This window comes from Melospiza melodia, chromosome 16, assembly GCF_035770615.1.
Source record: "Melospiza melodia melodia isolate bMelMel2 chromosome 16, bMelMel2.pri, whole genome shotgun sequence".
NCBI lineage: Eukaryota > Metazoa > Chordata > Aves > Passeriformes > Passerellidae > Melospiza > Melospiza melodia.
Genome location: NC_086209.1, coordinates 5,212,609 through 5,227,622, shown reverse-complemented (window position 1 = coordinate 5,227,622; position 15,014 = coordinate 5,212,609). Strand labels below are relative to the sequence as shown.

The 15,014-nt window shown below is 50.2% G+C and overlaps 3 protein-coding genes across 6 annotated transcripts; 2 read left to right on the top strand and 1 right to left on the bottom strand.

Moving 5' to 3' along the window:
- Nucleotides 1-2: 2 nt before the first annotated feature.
- BRCC3 (BRCA1/BRCA2-containing complex subunit 3) lies at nucleotides 3-5,289 on the bottom strand. The gene is made up of 8 exons (XM_063170401.1): nucleotides 5,166-5,289; nucleotides 4,694-4,813; nucleotides 3,647-3,734; nucleotides 2,997-3,085; nucleotides 2,409-2,464; nucleotides 1,795-1,926; nucleotides 1,426-1,469; nucleotides 3-747 (listed from the first exon to the last, which is right to left on the bottom strand). The coding sequence occupies exons 1-8, from the start codon at nucleotides 5,268-5,270 to the stop codon at nucleotides 596-598; spliced, it is 786 nt and encodes a 261-aa protein (XP_063026471.1). The 5' UTR covers nucleotides 5,271-5,289; the 3' UTR covers nucleotides 3-595.
- Nucleotides 5,290-5,597: 308 nt separating this feature from the next.
- MTCP1 (mature T cell proliferation 1) lies at nucleotides 5,598-12,930 on the top strand. Of its 2 annotated transcripts, XR_010029733.1 has the most exons (7): nucleotides 5,598-5,661; nucleotides 5,977-6,031; nucleotides 8,557-9,467; nucleotides 9,563-9,733; nucleotides 9,887-9,938; nucleotides 11,115-11,181; nucleotides 12,817-12,930. XR_010029733.1 is itself a non-coding variant. In XM_063170394.1 (6 exons), the coding sequence occupies exons 3-5, from the start codon at nucleotides 9,360-9,362 to the stop codon at nucleotides 9,932-9,934; spliced, it is 327 nt and encodes a 108-aa protein (XP_063026464.1). In that variant the 5' UTR covers nucleotides 5,598-5,661; nucleotides 5,977-6,031; nucleotides 8,557-9,359; the 3' UTR covers nucleotides 9,935-9,938; nucleotides 10,020-10,160. The 2 variants fall into 2 exon arrangements, 1 of the variants encoding a protein (XP_063026464.1); XM_063170394.1 differs by lacking the exons at nucleotides 11,115-11,181; nucleotides 12,817-12,930 and adding an exon at nucleotides 10,020-10,160.
- On the top strand, nucleotides 5,605-14,235 carry CMC4 (C-X9-C motif containing 4). Of its 3 annotated transcripts, XM_063170395.1 has the most exons (4): nucleotides 5,605-5,661; nucleotides 5,977-6,031; nucleotides 11,115-11,181; nucleotides 12,817-14,235. In XM_063170395.1, exons 3-4 carry the CDS (start codon nucleotides 11,124-11,126, stop codon nucleotides 12,984-12,986), a joined length of 228 nt encoding a protein of 75 aa, XP_063026465.1. In that variant the 5' UTR covers nucleotides 5,605-5,661; nucleotides 5,977-6,031; nucleotides 11,115-11,123; the 3' UTR covers nucleotides 12,987-14,235. The 3 variants fall into 3 exon arrangements, with proteins under 3 accessions (XP_063026465.1, XP_063026467.1, XP_063026466.1); XM_063170397.1 differs by lacking the exon at nucleotides 5,977-6,031 and having other exon boundaries at nucleotides 5,639-5,661; XM_063170396.1 differs by lacking the exons at nucleotides 5,605-5,661; nucleotides 5,977-6,031 and adding an exon at nucleotides 10,062-10,202.
- Nucleotides 14,236-15,014: the final 779 nt, after the last annotated feature.

Genomic DNA, 15,014 nt, shown 5'->3' with positions numbered 1-15,014 from the left:
AATTTCATTTCTACTCCCAACAGCTCTAGCTTTGGAATTGTTTATTTGGTTTGACATATGCTCAACACAGATCCTATGTCAAAGATCTTCCAGGTCTGTTCCCAAGCTTCCCTCCCACCTCCTGCCTGCCTGGATGAAGGACCAGTGATCCAGAACATTATTAGATATAAGATCATGGTCAACTGAAGCTACTAAGGGAAGGCAGAAGTAGGCAGCATCATATATGACAGCAGAGACACTTTTCCCCTCTAACCCTCCTGTTACAAGCTCCTGGAATACATGTAAAGCAATAGCACTTCTGTCAAAACATAGAGGGTGAAACAACAGGTTCCCTAGGTGTGTGCTCTCCAGAACAGGAGCATTCAGGTGCTGCCCAGCCCCACCCCTGAGCCAGAAGTGCAGCAACTGCAGCCACAGCAGTGCTTTGCACCAGGCTGGGGCAGGTAAAGTCCTGATCCTGGAGCTGTGCTCTTTGCTGCAAGAGAAGAGGCACAGCCAGTACCTCCACTGAGGCAATCCAGGGCCACCCTTCAGCCTGGAGTAGTTCCTTGAAGATTTTTTCACATCACTTTCCTGAAGGGTCTGCATTTCCTCCTCACTCCAAAGCAGCAAGTTCCTCCAGCAGCTGCTCCTTCTCCTGCTGCAGCTCCTGCATGCGCTGTTTGTTCTGCTCCAGCCTGTCCTCCAGCCACTGCAGCAGGGGCCCGCTGATGGCAGACATTTGGCTGCAGAGGTTCTTTGTGAACACTGCAAAGAGCAACAACACATCATGCCAGGACAGCACACAAAAGACTCAGTGTGCTACAACACCCCCAAAGGCAGCAGCCAGCCAAGGAAAGCCTCCAGCACCCTGCCCATGGCAGCCACACATCTGCACTGGAAGGTCAGAGCCAGCAGCTTCTAACAGGGAAACACCATTTCAGTGTGACCCAGGCAGGGATGACAATGAAAATCTGCACACAGCTAATCACTGATGCTAATTAATTTCTAAATTTAGAAGCGTCACAGAACATCACATTTCCTAAATGTGTGAGAATGGACAATGGGGTGATAAACTTGGAACAGAAGTGGGATTAGGATTGACCCCATCACAGTGGCAAAAGGAAAGATGTCACACCCACAGGGCAGCCAGACACTACTTTAACACTCAACAAATCCCAAATCCCCTTTCCTGTTCCAACAGAAAAAATAAACAAACCAAGCCCCAAAACCCCAAACAATCCCAAAGTCTTCCTTAATTCTAACCAATTCTACAAAGCCTGAAGGATACAACATTCACGATTCACCCAGGATTAGGGTGTTTTAGAGCCTCTGAAGTTTTAAGTTCCTAGTTATAATTCTGTTCTTGTGTAACAAGATTCCACCATTTTGCCTCTGGGAGCAGCACCCTGGATTGTCACATGCAGGAAAGGAAGGAATCCTTACCTGAGCCATTATGGATCTTGGTTACAGAGTCAAGGTGGGTGAGGCTAAGGGAAGGAAAAGAAAGCAGGTTAGAGACAAGGCAGCAGGGAATTGTGAATTAAACACAGGCTGTAAAACAGCTGCCCACAGGCACACCTGAACCTCTTCATCTGCTGAAGCCCTGCACATTCACAAGGATTAAAACCCCAAAATTCTGCTGCTAACCTCAGGCTCAGTTCTGCAGACTTCAGTAAGTTCTACAGAGGCACAGGAGCTGCTAATCCTTAATTTCTACAGCTTTGCTAAGGCTTTGCTAAGACTTTATTACAGCAACAGTAGAACATGTCAGCAAAGGCAGCCTTGGAGAGGGGCAGAGCCCAGGGCTGTTACCTGTGAATTCTCCTGTAGGCATCCTGCTCTTCTTGGCACAGGATCTTGGGCAGCTCCACAGCTGACTCCAGACACACCTTCCCAATGGTTTCATGGGGGACAACATGAATGGGAATTTCAATCCTGTCATATCTAGAAGGGTATGAGATAGAATTAAAAGCAGCAAACAAAAAACTGACTTCTACAACCTTGCAACAGTCTGTCCAAGGCTGGCAGTGCTGCACATCCACTTTTGGAACACATGTCTGAGCTGACAGGCAAAGGGAAGCATTTTATATCCACATACTTGTCTTGAATTTTAATTGAAAGGTGCAAACCTGAGGGCTTGACCTCTAGAGCTGGAAGCAAAAAGGTGGTGCTGCTGCTACACACCAAATTGCAGCACAAATCCCCACCCTGACCTCAAATCTTACCAGAATTAATTATCTAGGCTAAAAGAATCACTGCTCATCTTTAGATTCTCTTCCAGCAGGAACAGAAGTCAAGAGGCCCTGTGCAGGCATCTCTGTGCATTTGCTCCTCACAGCAGGCTGAGAAGCCACTTATTAGAGACAAGCCAGAGAAAGGAGAGACAAGACAAAATACAATCAGATCTAATACTCTTCTGTACTCACTCTGAGCTCTTCTGGGCCTGAACAGACTGGAAACAGGTGTAGAGAATTCTACCTGTCTGAGCAAGACAGCATAAAGTCAGATTCCAAAGGCAAAAAACCATCTAAAAGGCAAAGACACATTCCTTTGGGAAGCTTTCAATAGAATTCCAGAGATTTTGCTGTGATTTGCTTGTTGGAGGTGCTTAAGGCATACCTTGATATGATGAAAATGATGAAAAATGAAAAAACTCTTCATCAGCAGCTGCCTGGACAGCCCAGACCTGACTGTCAGCTCATCTCACACAACAGCCACACCTCCTGGAGAGGCTGGAACAGGGGCAGAGCTGTGTGTGCTGGGCTGGACACCTGAGGGAAGAGCCCTGGCCCATTCCAGAGGACATTCTGCTGCTGCAGCCCCTGGGCAGCTCAGGGCCATCAGCACTTGTCCTCCTGTCCTTGGGATCACAATCCAAACCACTCCCACTGTGCTTTCCATGTGCTCCCAGCACAGCTCTGCCCTTCTTGCAGGCTGCAGCCAAGGACTTCAGCTCTGCCCTGATATTTCTCATGAGCCCCTGGAGGGTTTGTTGCCATTTTTAAGTTGCCTACCTTGGTGTTCTTGTCCTCAATGAAGCAGGAAAAGATGAGCCCCACAAAGCCTTGGTCCATCATCTGATACATGGCCTGTGTGCGGACATCTGCAGGACAGAAATGGGAGTGAGAGCTGCCCTGCTCCCCTGCAGCACTGGGAAATGATCTGCCACCTTCTCAAGGGTGACTGGAATTTGGTAACAAATGTCACAAACTCTGTTTACATCCTCACTCTGGGTGACTTGAGTTTAAACACAGAACTTGATCCAATTTAAAATGTACATAGAAAATCTTAAAAATAGAAGATGAGCTCACAAAACCAAGAAATTATCTCACAGCCAGCTGCTGCTACAGGTCACCATGAAGTCCAACACATATAAGGTACTCAGGTAGTTCTGTTGTAAGAGTTTTTAGCTATGCATTAACACTCACAGATACCAGAACTCATCACAGCAGGCCCAGGATCCCCACAGCTGTTTTTGCTGTTCCCCACACCCAAGGTGTGGTTTTTCTATCTGCAAGAACAGCAGTACCAGCAGTAGCTGATCTGTGACTCCTGGGCCACCTCTGAGTCCTTGGAGAGCACACACAGCAATGGGGCTACACTGGGGGGGGCCTGCAGCCCCCCAGACAATCAGGGAATGTTTCAGAGCCAGGGCTGCTCTTACCCACGTGTGAGGGCCACACGGTGATGTGGGGGTGGGAGTGGTACCAGCCCACCACCCTCATGGGCCGTCCTGTCATCTCTGCCAGCCTGTGTGGGGGTCAAGGAGCCAAGCAGAACCCAGAGACAAAGGGAAGGGCTGCATGCACAGGGGAAATAGCAGAGCTTTAAAGGCAACAGAATTCCAGATCTGTCACAGACATTTTATGAGAAATCCTTTTGCTAGGACTTTTTCTCTTGAGAAGCTGAGAGGCCTCAGGAACAAAATGTAAACAATGGTTATCTGCTGCTGTGGAATGCAACAGGTGCATCTGGGATTGGTCTCATGGGGTTGTTTCTAATAATGTCCAACCACAGTCCAGCTATCCAGACTGTCTTAGTCAGCCACAAGCCTTTGTTATCATTCCTCTTCTATTCTATTCTTTCTGATGAAATCCTTTCTTTTATTCTTTAATATAGTTTTAGTATATAATTTTCTTTTAATATAATATATATCATAAAATTATAAATCAGCCTCCTGAAACATGGAGTCAAGCTTCTCATCTCTTCCCTCATCCTGGGACCCCTGTGAAGACCACACAGATCCCTCTGGAGGAGTGACAAGAAACAGTGCAGGGAGCTGATGGGAGCCTCTTCCCCAGCACCATCAGCAGCCACTGCTGCAGAAGCAAACTGGATTTGGTTTGCATGTGGCAACAAACAACATTTCAGCAGCTGTGCAAAGCAGCACCCTGAGTGTGTGCAGAGAAGAGGCTCCAGTGCAGCACCTGGAGCTTTGCTGACCTTTCCTCTTGCACTCGGCCTCCCTGCTGAACTGCCACCCCCTCCACAAACACACTGCAGTTTTATCTGTGACTAAATACAAAACAATGATAATGATTTATAACACAATTCCACTGCAAGTGCTGGAACCAACAAAGACTCCAAGGCAAGGCAACAGCCAGCACAGCCCTCCCAGCTGACAGCTTCAAACCCTCTGCAGGCCTAAAACACAGCCCAGGAGGTAAAGCACTCCACTGGCCAGCCTGCGGCTGTCCGTGCTGAAGGATATCTCTGCTTCAGTGGAAGCAGCTGAGAGCTGCTCCGGTGAGATCTCCACACGGTCCTTCCTCTTGTCAGAGCGCCGCAGGATGATCACAGAGTGGATGTGGACGATTCTGCTGGTGTCCACCTAAGGACACGGAGGGGAAATCAGAGATTCCTCTGCCACAGAAACAGCAACCCGCGGGGCACGGCCGCTCTGAGCATCGGGGTGCGCACGGCAGAACGCGGGGTACGGGCACGGGAACCGCAGAACGCGGGGGTACGGGCACGGGAAGCCTTCCTGAGCTTCGACTCTCCCAGAGCTGACCCAGGCGCTGGCGGCTGCCAGGGCCGCAGACGAGCGGGGTGCCGGGGTGGCTCCGTGCGCGATGCCGGCCTCACAGCCCGCGCCCCGCGTCTCACGGCCCCGCGCAGGCCACAACCCGCACAGGCAGCGCCGCCAGCCGCCCCTCCCAGGGCCGCCCCCCCGCGGGCGGTACCTCTCCGATGCAGAGCCCCATGACCTCCTCCTTCTCGGTGCTCAGCGCGTGGTTCAGGCACACCAGGAACGCGTCCGCCTCCAGGTGCACCGCCTGCACCGCCATGTTGCCTCCCCCGGCCCGCCTGCCCTCGCCCCGCCCCCTCGGCGGATCCACCAATAGCAGCCGTGCTCGCGGGCCCTCCCAGCCAATCGGCGCAGCCTCCCGCGAGGCGAGCGGTGCGGCGCGGCGGAAGGGCCGTGCCGCCCACGGGAGCGGCAGCGCCGGGGTTCCGCCCGGGTTCCGCCCGGCGGCCGATGCCCGGGGCGGAGCGGCGGGGGATGGCAGGGCCGGGCCTGGACGGGACGGCCCGGCCCGATCCGGCTTAACCCCACTCGGCTCGGCCCCGGGCCCGGCCTCCGGGGCCTGCGGGCAGGCGCGGGGAGGCGGCGGGTCCGGGGGGCGGGGGACGGCTTAGCGCGGCGCACGCGGCGCGGCGGTCACGGCGCGGGTGCAGGTAGGTCATGGCGGGCCCGGCCCGGCCCCCGCCCGCCGCCGCCTCACGGCCAGGGCCGCCCGCCCGCCCGGCCCCGGCCCGGGGGAACGCGGTGGCTGTGGCGATGTGCTGCGCCCTCCTCCCGCCCGGCCGCCCCGCCATGGCCGCTCCGGCCCCACGCCTGCGCCACACCCCCTCCCCTCCGGCCCTCCCTGCCCGGCTTGGCCGCTCTGCCCCCGCTCCTGCTCCCCGGCCCGGCTCTTGCGTCCCCTCCCTCGCCCCTCTGCGTGGCTCCCTCCGCATTATATCCATCTCTTTGTCTTCCTGTTTTTTTAGATCCCACCAAAGCTCGGCCTGCCCTCCCCACGCTGCTGGACAGCCCGGCTGGTCGGTGAGCATCTGCTACCCCTCCGTAGGTCGGGCAGAGCGGAGCGTGGAGTCAGAGGGGCTTGCTCCAGGCAGAGTAGAGTCAAACCCCCAAGAAGAAGCTTTAGAGTGTCTGCACATGCCCTTAAGTCACCAGATCCCCGAGCTGTTGCCAGAGCCGGGCTGGGTTTGTCAGGAAGGCTCAGCACGCTCGTAGCCCTGAGGCGTGCAGGCAGCTCTGAAGCCCCAGGGGAAGGCCAGGCTGGCCAGCCGTGCTTTGGGGTGTAACTGTGGCAGCACAGCACTGCTGAGCCTCGGCACTGCTCCTCCTTGCTGCCTAAATGGCAGCTGAACTCCCTGCTGCTTTTTAGATCAAAAGGTGATAAAGGGTGCAGTTTATTCAGCACACTGACCTCCAGCTCTGGGGTGGTCCAGGCAGCATCTGGAGCAATTTCTGTCACTGTTTCCATAAAATATTTTAATGTACCCAACTTAAAACCAAATAAATTGTCGTCACTACAAGCTGCATTCCTCCTCCTGGCCATTTTGACATTTATCCATATATTATGGCTCAGAAATCCATCCAGGTCCCAGAACAGCATTAAACTTCTAAGGTTGATGCTAAGATGGACAGAACATCTGCCAGTCTTATTCCTGTCTGTGAGGACTGGGGTTGGAATCTCCCCAAAGCAGCACTTTGAACAGCTCAGCCTTCTACAGCAGTGTTAATGGGAATGTTAAAGTCTCAAAGGATGATGCTGCAATCCTGCACATTTAAGCTGTTGGGGTTTTTCTTGGTTGTGATGGGGTTTTTGATAGGTTATGAAGCAAGCAGAGTAAGAACTTGGGTTTAAAACTTGTTTAAAATATAAGTAAGCTCTCTTCTCCTTCCCCCCATGTCTTCCTTCAGGCTTTGTTTTTGCTTTCTAATCAAACCTGCAGCAATGAGACACTGTGTGTGTTTTCAGGTGCACTGTCTGGGTGTGTGCTTGTGGAATCTCCAGTTCCTTTGGTGTGTTTGGGTGCTGCAGACACCTGTCCCACCTTGAACCCCATTCCTGTCCCACCCCAGTCCCATTCCTGTCCCACCCCAGACCCATTCCTGTCCCACCTTGAACCCCATTCCTGTCCCACCCCAGTCCCATTCCTGTCCCATCCCAATCCCATTCCTGTCCCACCCTGATCCCCATTCCTGTCCCACCCCAATCCCATTCCTGTCCCACCTTGAACCCCATTCCTGTCCCACCCTGATCCCCATTCCTGTCCCACCCCAATCCCATTCCTGTCCCACCCTGATCCCCATTCCTGTCCCACCCCAGACCCAGCTGATGGTTTTGCCTGACCTCAGGGTTTTCCATGTGGCACCACCTGGGCACCTCCACAGGCCAGACTGGGCCTTTGAGCTTTGCAGTTCTGGGGGAGCTTGGGGCACAGGGTGACAGCACACACAGACCTCTGCCCATTCTGCACAGTGTCCTCTGCATGAGACCTTGTTCTGTTGTCCTGGCTCTGTCACTGCTGCCATCTCCACTGCCCATGGACACAAATGTGCATGCTGTGCTTTGGTCCTGCTCCCTGTGGTTCAGCCAGCCTGAACCAGGGCAGTGTTTGGAGAGGAGACCTTCCAGGAGAGCTTACCTGCTGTAGGAAACACAGTTCATTTACTGAGACTCATTTTTCTATTACTGGAGCCAGTCTTGAGCCTTCTGGTTCTGGGGATGATGACTTGTAAAAATTCCAGCTTTGAATGGAATGAGAGCAAGTTCTTGGGCATTTCTGATCATGATGGAACTTTTTGCAGTTTACTGCAGAGTATCCTGGCCGAATTCCTCCTGGGGTGATTATGTTCAGCTGACTGAAAATGATCAGTGGCAATTTCTGCATTTCCACACAGGGGTTTAAATTTGTAATGTGGCTTAGGGTAAAGCAGAAGGGAAAAGAGTTACAGAAATGTCCTTTTAACCCTAATCCCTGAAGGCCTTGTGAGGCTTGTCAGGCTGCAGTCACATTCCTCTAAATGCCAGTGATCCAGCTGGTGGGGCATTCCTTGGAATGCCTGTCCCTCATCACAGGATGGCAGCCAGAACAGTGCTGCTTTGTGTGGGGCACATACACATCCCCACACATCAAGCAAGGCAACAAACAGAATGGGTGAAAAACAGAAGTAATAAAAGAACACTCAAAGTTTTCTTTGTGATGGTGCTGTTCAGGCTGACCCGTGGTTGGTGTTTTGTTCTCAAAAAGGCTGAGTGCTCCTCTGGCTCAAAAAGATAGAGAAACACTGATGTAAGATATGGAAGGCATCATGGAAGAGTATTTTCTGTTATATATGCAGCCCAATGTATAACAAGTTTTTTTTTTTTCTCTCCCTGACCTTCCCTCCTTTATTTTGTACCCAGATTTTCTTGCTCCTGTTTGAAATATGCCTTATAACCTTACAAGTTTTCAGAAGACCACTGTGTTTCACTGGGATAAAGAATATTGCATCTGCTTCATAGCAGTAGGATGTTGTATGTGTTACAGCTTAACTTTGTTCTACTTTACACCTAGATAAAGGATGAAGACTGTCTGTACCATTTTGATTACCTCTTCTAGGGTTCAAAGAGAATCATTTCCCCTGACCTCCATTTGCTCATGGCTCAGCTCGATCTAACTGGCACACAGATAAACGTGCTGTTACACAAAAGTTACAGTAGCACAGCACTCAGTGCCCCAAGCTCCTCTGCCCGTGTCGGTGGCTCTCTGTGACCAGCCAAAAGCCGAGTGACACAGTCCTGAGCGCTGCTCCCGAGGAGTTTGGGTGTGAATGGACAGTGCTGCCACCCCGAGAGATGAGACAAAGGACCCTGCACCCCGACAGCTCAGCGAGCTCCAAAGATGAGAGTCCTGCTCACCGAGCCCTGTGCTCTATCTCCGGAGTGATCTCCGTTCCTGCTGAGCTCACCTCACTGCTGCTCACCAGTTTTGCTTTTGGGATTTAGACACCTCTTTTTCCCCCCATTTTGCACAAAGACTGTTAATAGGACTGTTAGTGGAATGAGCAAAGCCAATACTCCCAGGGTTTAACTCGGTACCAATAGCACCTTTTGCCCCAGAATGCCTTACCAACGCCACCCGGCCCGCGTGTCCCACTGTACGACTTGGCCTGACGTTTCCGCTGGCTTAGGCGCCACCTCAGCCTCTCGAGCTGACTTTTAGGGACATTTCCGCACGTAGCATCTCCTCCGAGAGTCAGACACCACCTGGCTGCCGGCTGCGGGAGCTCTCCCCGTGGATGTGCTCGGAGCTCCGGAGGCCGCGAGTGCAGCCCGCGGGCCGATGCCGTCCGGCTGAGCTGCGGCAGCGCCCGAGGGATGGCACAGGGAGGGGAGGCCCGCGCTCCTCCCGTGCGCCTCTGGGTGCGCCGCGTGGGGGTTTACTGCGATGAGCACCGCAAAACCTGGCTCGTGGCTGCGGAAGAGGCAAGTGTGCGCTTTGAGCTTCCCCCTGGTTGTAGCGTTGCTGTTTCAGGTGCCTCTGCCAGTAACTGCCTGCTCTGTTTGTTACTCTCCCCCAGGAGGAAGGTATGCTGAGGGCTCGGATCCAAAGAGTTCAGGTTCCCCTGGGTGAGGCGCTGCGACCCAGCCAGCTCCCCCCATCCCGGCTGCCTCACATGTGGCAGCTGTCCCAGGGTGAGCAGTACAGGGATAGTAACTCTCGCGTTTGGGAGATAGAGCACCATCTCATGGTAAGGATGGTGGCGACAATAGAACATAGTCATTCCTGTTTGTGAAGTCATTTGAGATCCTTGAGGGACGGCAAAGGACTGTTACTTTGTTGAAGTCCATTAGCTCAACCACAGTAACTGTAGACGTATTGAACTTTTCCTTGTCACTTTCAGCTTGATGGTGTTGAAGAACTGCTGCTTAAACTCGTGCCTGGGGATTAATCTGGTATGTGCCGACATTACCCCTGCTTTGTACTGTGCACTGTTTACCCCCAGTCTTTCTTCAGTATGAATTTTTGTCTTGCAGGAGCAGTGGCTCTAGGAAGATGCCATTGTCTGTTTTGTACAATAAAAGGTTCTCTCTCCACTGAAATGCAGCCACCTTTGAGGTGGAAGCAGTTAAACCACACACAGCAGCATCACACCAGAGTTTAGGACAGGCAGTGAAGAGGAGTATTGTGACCTAGTGAAGCATCAGGGGGAGTTCTAGGTAGGCAGAATGTGATTGCCCCAGATGGAATTCGGCCAGGATGCTGCAAGCAATGCCCTGGTGACACTGCAAACTGCTGGGGGCTGTGGCTTGTCAGAAACTGGACAGGCAGCAGCTCCCAGCTCTGAGCAGAGCCTCAGAGGGTTCAGTCTCACCACCACTTTCAGTGACACTGGTGCTTTCCTCAGAGGTCTCCCATCCAACTACTGGTACCACCAGCTTTTGCTTGGCTTTTGATCTTACACTGACACAGTTACAGGTGTCTCAGCTGCAGAAAAATCAACTCAGGTGTCTGAAATCCTTCTCTAATGGGTTTGAACAAGATGGAGCTGTCCTCCAATCTGGTTGAGGGGTTTTTTGGACAGAGGGAGAGGATTTCCAAGAGACTTCCTCCTGAAACAAAATGAAAAGAGCCTTTCTTGTTGGCTTTATGGCATATACATAACTGAGTTGTTTGGGTGATTGTTTTTTTAAATGCCTTCTCCAGCTGTGGTTCCATGACTTGCCACCAAGTCTTTGGTTGTGTAAAGCTCACAGAGGTGGATTTCACATAAATACATGTCTCAGTATAAGGTCTAGAGATAGAAAACTCTTAAAATTTAGTCAGCCATGTTAATTTGAATATTTTCTGGAATCTTTGTAAATCCATGTGGAAAAGGATACATTTTAACTAGAGAAAAGAAGAAGGCTTAGTTGCATTAAACTTCCTTTATTCATTGTCCCCATCATCATCTTTTAGCCAGACAGAGTTCTTGTGTATGTTGGCAGGCACCTGGAAGCAGCTGTAGATGTTTTCTGAATGATGGCAGTGGGGGAAATGGGGAGCTCCTGAAAGATGTGGCTGTAGGACATTGTCTTTCCCCACTCCCTGAGGAGATCCCTGATCTACAGTAACATTTTCTGTCATTTTAGTTCCTGAACATGTCCCGGAAGGATCCCTGCCAGAAACAAGCCTGTGAAATACAGAAATGCTTGCAAGGTACCAAATGTCATTTTGTCTTTGGTGTCCTGATTTTTGGTGGAACTTAATTCTTTTAAATTAACCTTGTCCTTTCACCTTGAGAAGGAACAAATCACATTAGCTGGTTGCAAAATGAACAAAATTATAATGTCTGACTTTAATAGAATTGCTTTGTGCTTAATTGTAAATAATGAGACCTCATTAGTATAAAGCAGATCATTAGTAACAGTAATGTGCTTGTAGAGTGCTCCATGCTGGCAGTGAGATCCCAGGTGTATTTTTGGGACTCAGCTGTGGGCAGGGAGAGCTAGACATTTATAATAAGCTCTCTTACAGTGTGGTTAGTGAGGGAGTAGGTGGATGGTATGAGAAGACTGCAGAGCTGCTCCAGGGATGTTTCAAGAGCTCTGTCAGGAACGGGTTAGGTGATCTGTCCTTGAGGTGTGAGATGGTTTGGAGCATTCTCCCACAAAGAACTGCCTTCTCTCCCTATATTACTGCACTTAAAAGCTGATGGTTGACCCTGTTTTGGTCCCATCTGTGGCAATGTTCTTTTTATAACATTTGTGGAAGTTATTCCAAGTGTTTTGTCTGTGTAGGTTTGTGTACAGTGTTGATCTGAATGGTTAAGTGTTGGCAGAGAAGCTCTTTGCTGCATGTCCAGTCCCTGTCACTGCTGCTGTTCATGTTTTGTGCTGTGGAGCTGTCTGATGGGCACAGATGAAGCAGCTGTTGACAGAGAGCAAAGCAATTTTCCCCTGTAAAAATTAAAGTACAGAGCCTTAACTGAGGAATGCACAGTCACTGTACCCAGTGTGTGAGATGGAGGGTGGGAGCTGCACCTTTGGGAGATGCTGACTTCTCAAAAGTCATTGTTCCAAAGATCTTGCTGCTCCTCTGTGAGACTGAATGCCTGCTGTAAATCTCTTTTGTGTTTTTCTATCTGTGTGTGACTTTCAGCAATGCATCCTTGACAGATGATGGTGTGCCTGTACATAGGTACAGTTTTAGAAACAAAGCTGCAAAGGCAGAGGGACAGTTAGGAGAAACAAAGCTGCAAATGCAGAGGGACAATTAGGAGAGCCTCGGAGCACTCATCAACTGCAGGTTATGGCAGAGAGAGATCAGCTCTCCTCTCCAAGAGCCTGCTGTGCCTCCTGGGCTGCCAGCTTGCAGAAATCACCACAACCCTTTTCTCAGGGGCGATCTCTGTGTTTGTATTACAGCTCACTCATCAACCCAGTCAGGGAATTCATAGCCCAGTGATCACAGCAGTGTGGTTTGCTCATTAACCAGAAGGTGTTCACTGCTGCTTTCGGGGCTCTCCACGGGTGCTGTGTGTCTCACATTATGCAGCTGTTACTTCTTTTAATCTTTTAAAAGTCAGAGTGCAGCTGTGTAGTGCTTGCAGAGCTCATCCAGGGCAGAGCAGGGGGCTGTGCATGTTTCTGGGCAGGGGGTTCTTAACTCAAACCAGCCTGAGTCTCTTCCTGCAGGACTCTTCTCTGAGTCACAGAGAGCCACAGCCTTAGACAGCTGTGAGCAAGAAAATGATGGAATGCTTGTAAGCAGCTGCAGAGCTGGGCAGGGTGTGCTCCCTCAGGGAACAAAGCCTGTTCCTCTCTGCAGACCTGGTGTCTCCTCCTTTTCCAGCAAACAACTACGTGGAGTCCAAGTGTGAAGCTGCGCTCCAGGAGATGCGGAAATGCTGCGCTCGGTTCACCAAGGGCAGGTCCGTCTGTTGTTCAGGGTTTGAGAGAGAAGAAATGGAGAGGGAAAAGGCTAAGTTGACTTCAAAAGGAATTTCCCCACCACCTCAGTAACACAAAGCATGGACTCACTTGAAGAGCTCGTGTGTGTTTTTTCAAGCCTTCTTTAGACTTTCAGAAAAGCCAGATTGCTCCTGGAACACACCGTTCAGCACACCAAAAAGCATTACACAGTACCAACATATGGCCTGGTTAACAAACTTTATTTTCTGTACGAAAACATAATCTATGTTGCCTCTGCATCACACCTGTGAAATGTCAACTTGATGTCTTTAGGATGCTTACCTTACTCTAATCCATCCTTGCTCTAAAAATGGAGAATTGGAACAGAGTTATTCTGGCTTCTGGAGCGAGAGGTACAGGAAATGAGCTCAGGAGAGTGAGTTTAAACATGAAACAAACCCATCTTGATACAACAAAGGTAGTGCTGCCACCGTGCAGTAGCTCCAGACAACATTTGCCTGTCCAGTGGTTCAAGCTCAAGAATGGGCATCAGGTCTGATGATTGTTCCTAAGTCTTGTATAGATCATGAGTGACTGCACGTCACTTTGCCTAAGTGCCTCACTTTTCCACTGGACAGAGTTGTTTATTTTATATTTGAATTGCCTACACGCTGCTATTTGCATGATAAAGATAAAGATGTTACGGGAATATAATTTCAGGGATTGCTACAGGGATAGGATATTTTTTTAAAAAAGCAATATTCATTTGAAAGATTTGACTGTTGATACAAAATTTATAAATTTATGTCTAATTGAACACCTTTAAGCAATATGCTTTGAATCCAAGTCTAGTTAAAACTGCTGATACCCAAAGGCCTGTCACAGAGCCCTGGGCTAGATCCAAGAACTGACTTAGGTGCTGCTTACTGAACAAGCAGTTGTAGGCAGTTATTTTCCACACAACATTCCAGACTCACTCCCAAGCCGGCTGTGTCTGGGCCCCAGGAGAGATGGCTTTCCAGAAGCTCTCAGCCATGCAGCAGAATTTCCTGTGACCTGTAGGAAGAGCTCATAGACAGGTTCCTGCACCACCCTTCAGAGCTGCCTGTCTGCTGTCCCCTGTAGCAGGAGTCCAGGCACCCAGATATCAGGCTCCCAACCCACTAGCCCTAACTCTGTATTAGATCTAGCCGTAAAGGACTTTTGTGCTGTGATCAAGTACAACTTACTTATGAAATAGAGCTTCTATAAACCACTGAGGTCTAGGCACAATAGTTGTGTGTACTGAAGCCTAGAAGAGCAAACCATCTGTATTCACTGCTCTGAAATACCATGGTACAAAATAAACGACTGGAACAAATTGTGGTCTCTGCTTGTTTGTTGAGCTGCAGGCTGGGCGGCTTGGCTGCCATTCACAGCCCAGAGCCATGTGAGATCATGTTTCAATAGAAGCTGCTTGGTATTTTTGTAACTGGGGCTGAAGAGCAGAATAATTTAGGGCTTGTCTTCCCCTCCCACTGCTGTCCCCTCCAAGAAAAAGCCTTTAAGACAAAACAGGGTTTAGTGTCCCTGAAAAGTAGGGAAAAATGATGACAATGTTGTGAACCACCTCAAACACTGACAAGTAGCTCATTTTTCTCTTTTGCCCTATCTGAGCAGAACAGTGGAAAGAAAGTCAATAACAGATAAATAAATATATATATTTAGATATATTAAGAAAAATCTAGATAAATAGATAAAATATATATATATATAGGCTTCTGTTGCACCTATGAAAAAGAAATAGCCTTGTCTCCATGCCCATTTGAAGTTGGGTGGAACAAATTTGCTCAGCAGAGGCAACCCAGGCTGGCTACAGACTCATACAGAGCCACTTCCTGCCCTAGCAGCATCCCATACTCTTGGGAATATGTGTGACTGGTGCCAGGATGATCATGGAGAGGGATTTATTAAGGTAGCCCAGGTTACCTGCGTGGATGAGGGGAGGCTGATACCTCCATAAATTCATTTATGTTGGAAAAGACCTTCAAGATGGAGTCCAACCATTCCCCCAGCACTGCCAAGTGGAGCACTAAGCCATGTCCCCAGGTGCTACCCGCCACACTCCTGCTGCTGTGGGTGCTCCCCTCACTCAGTGAG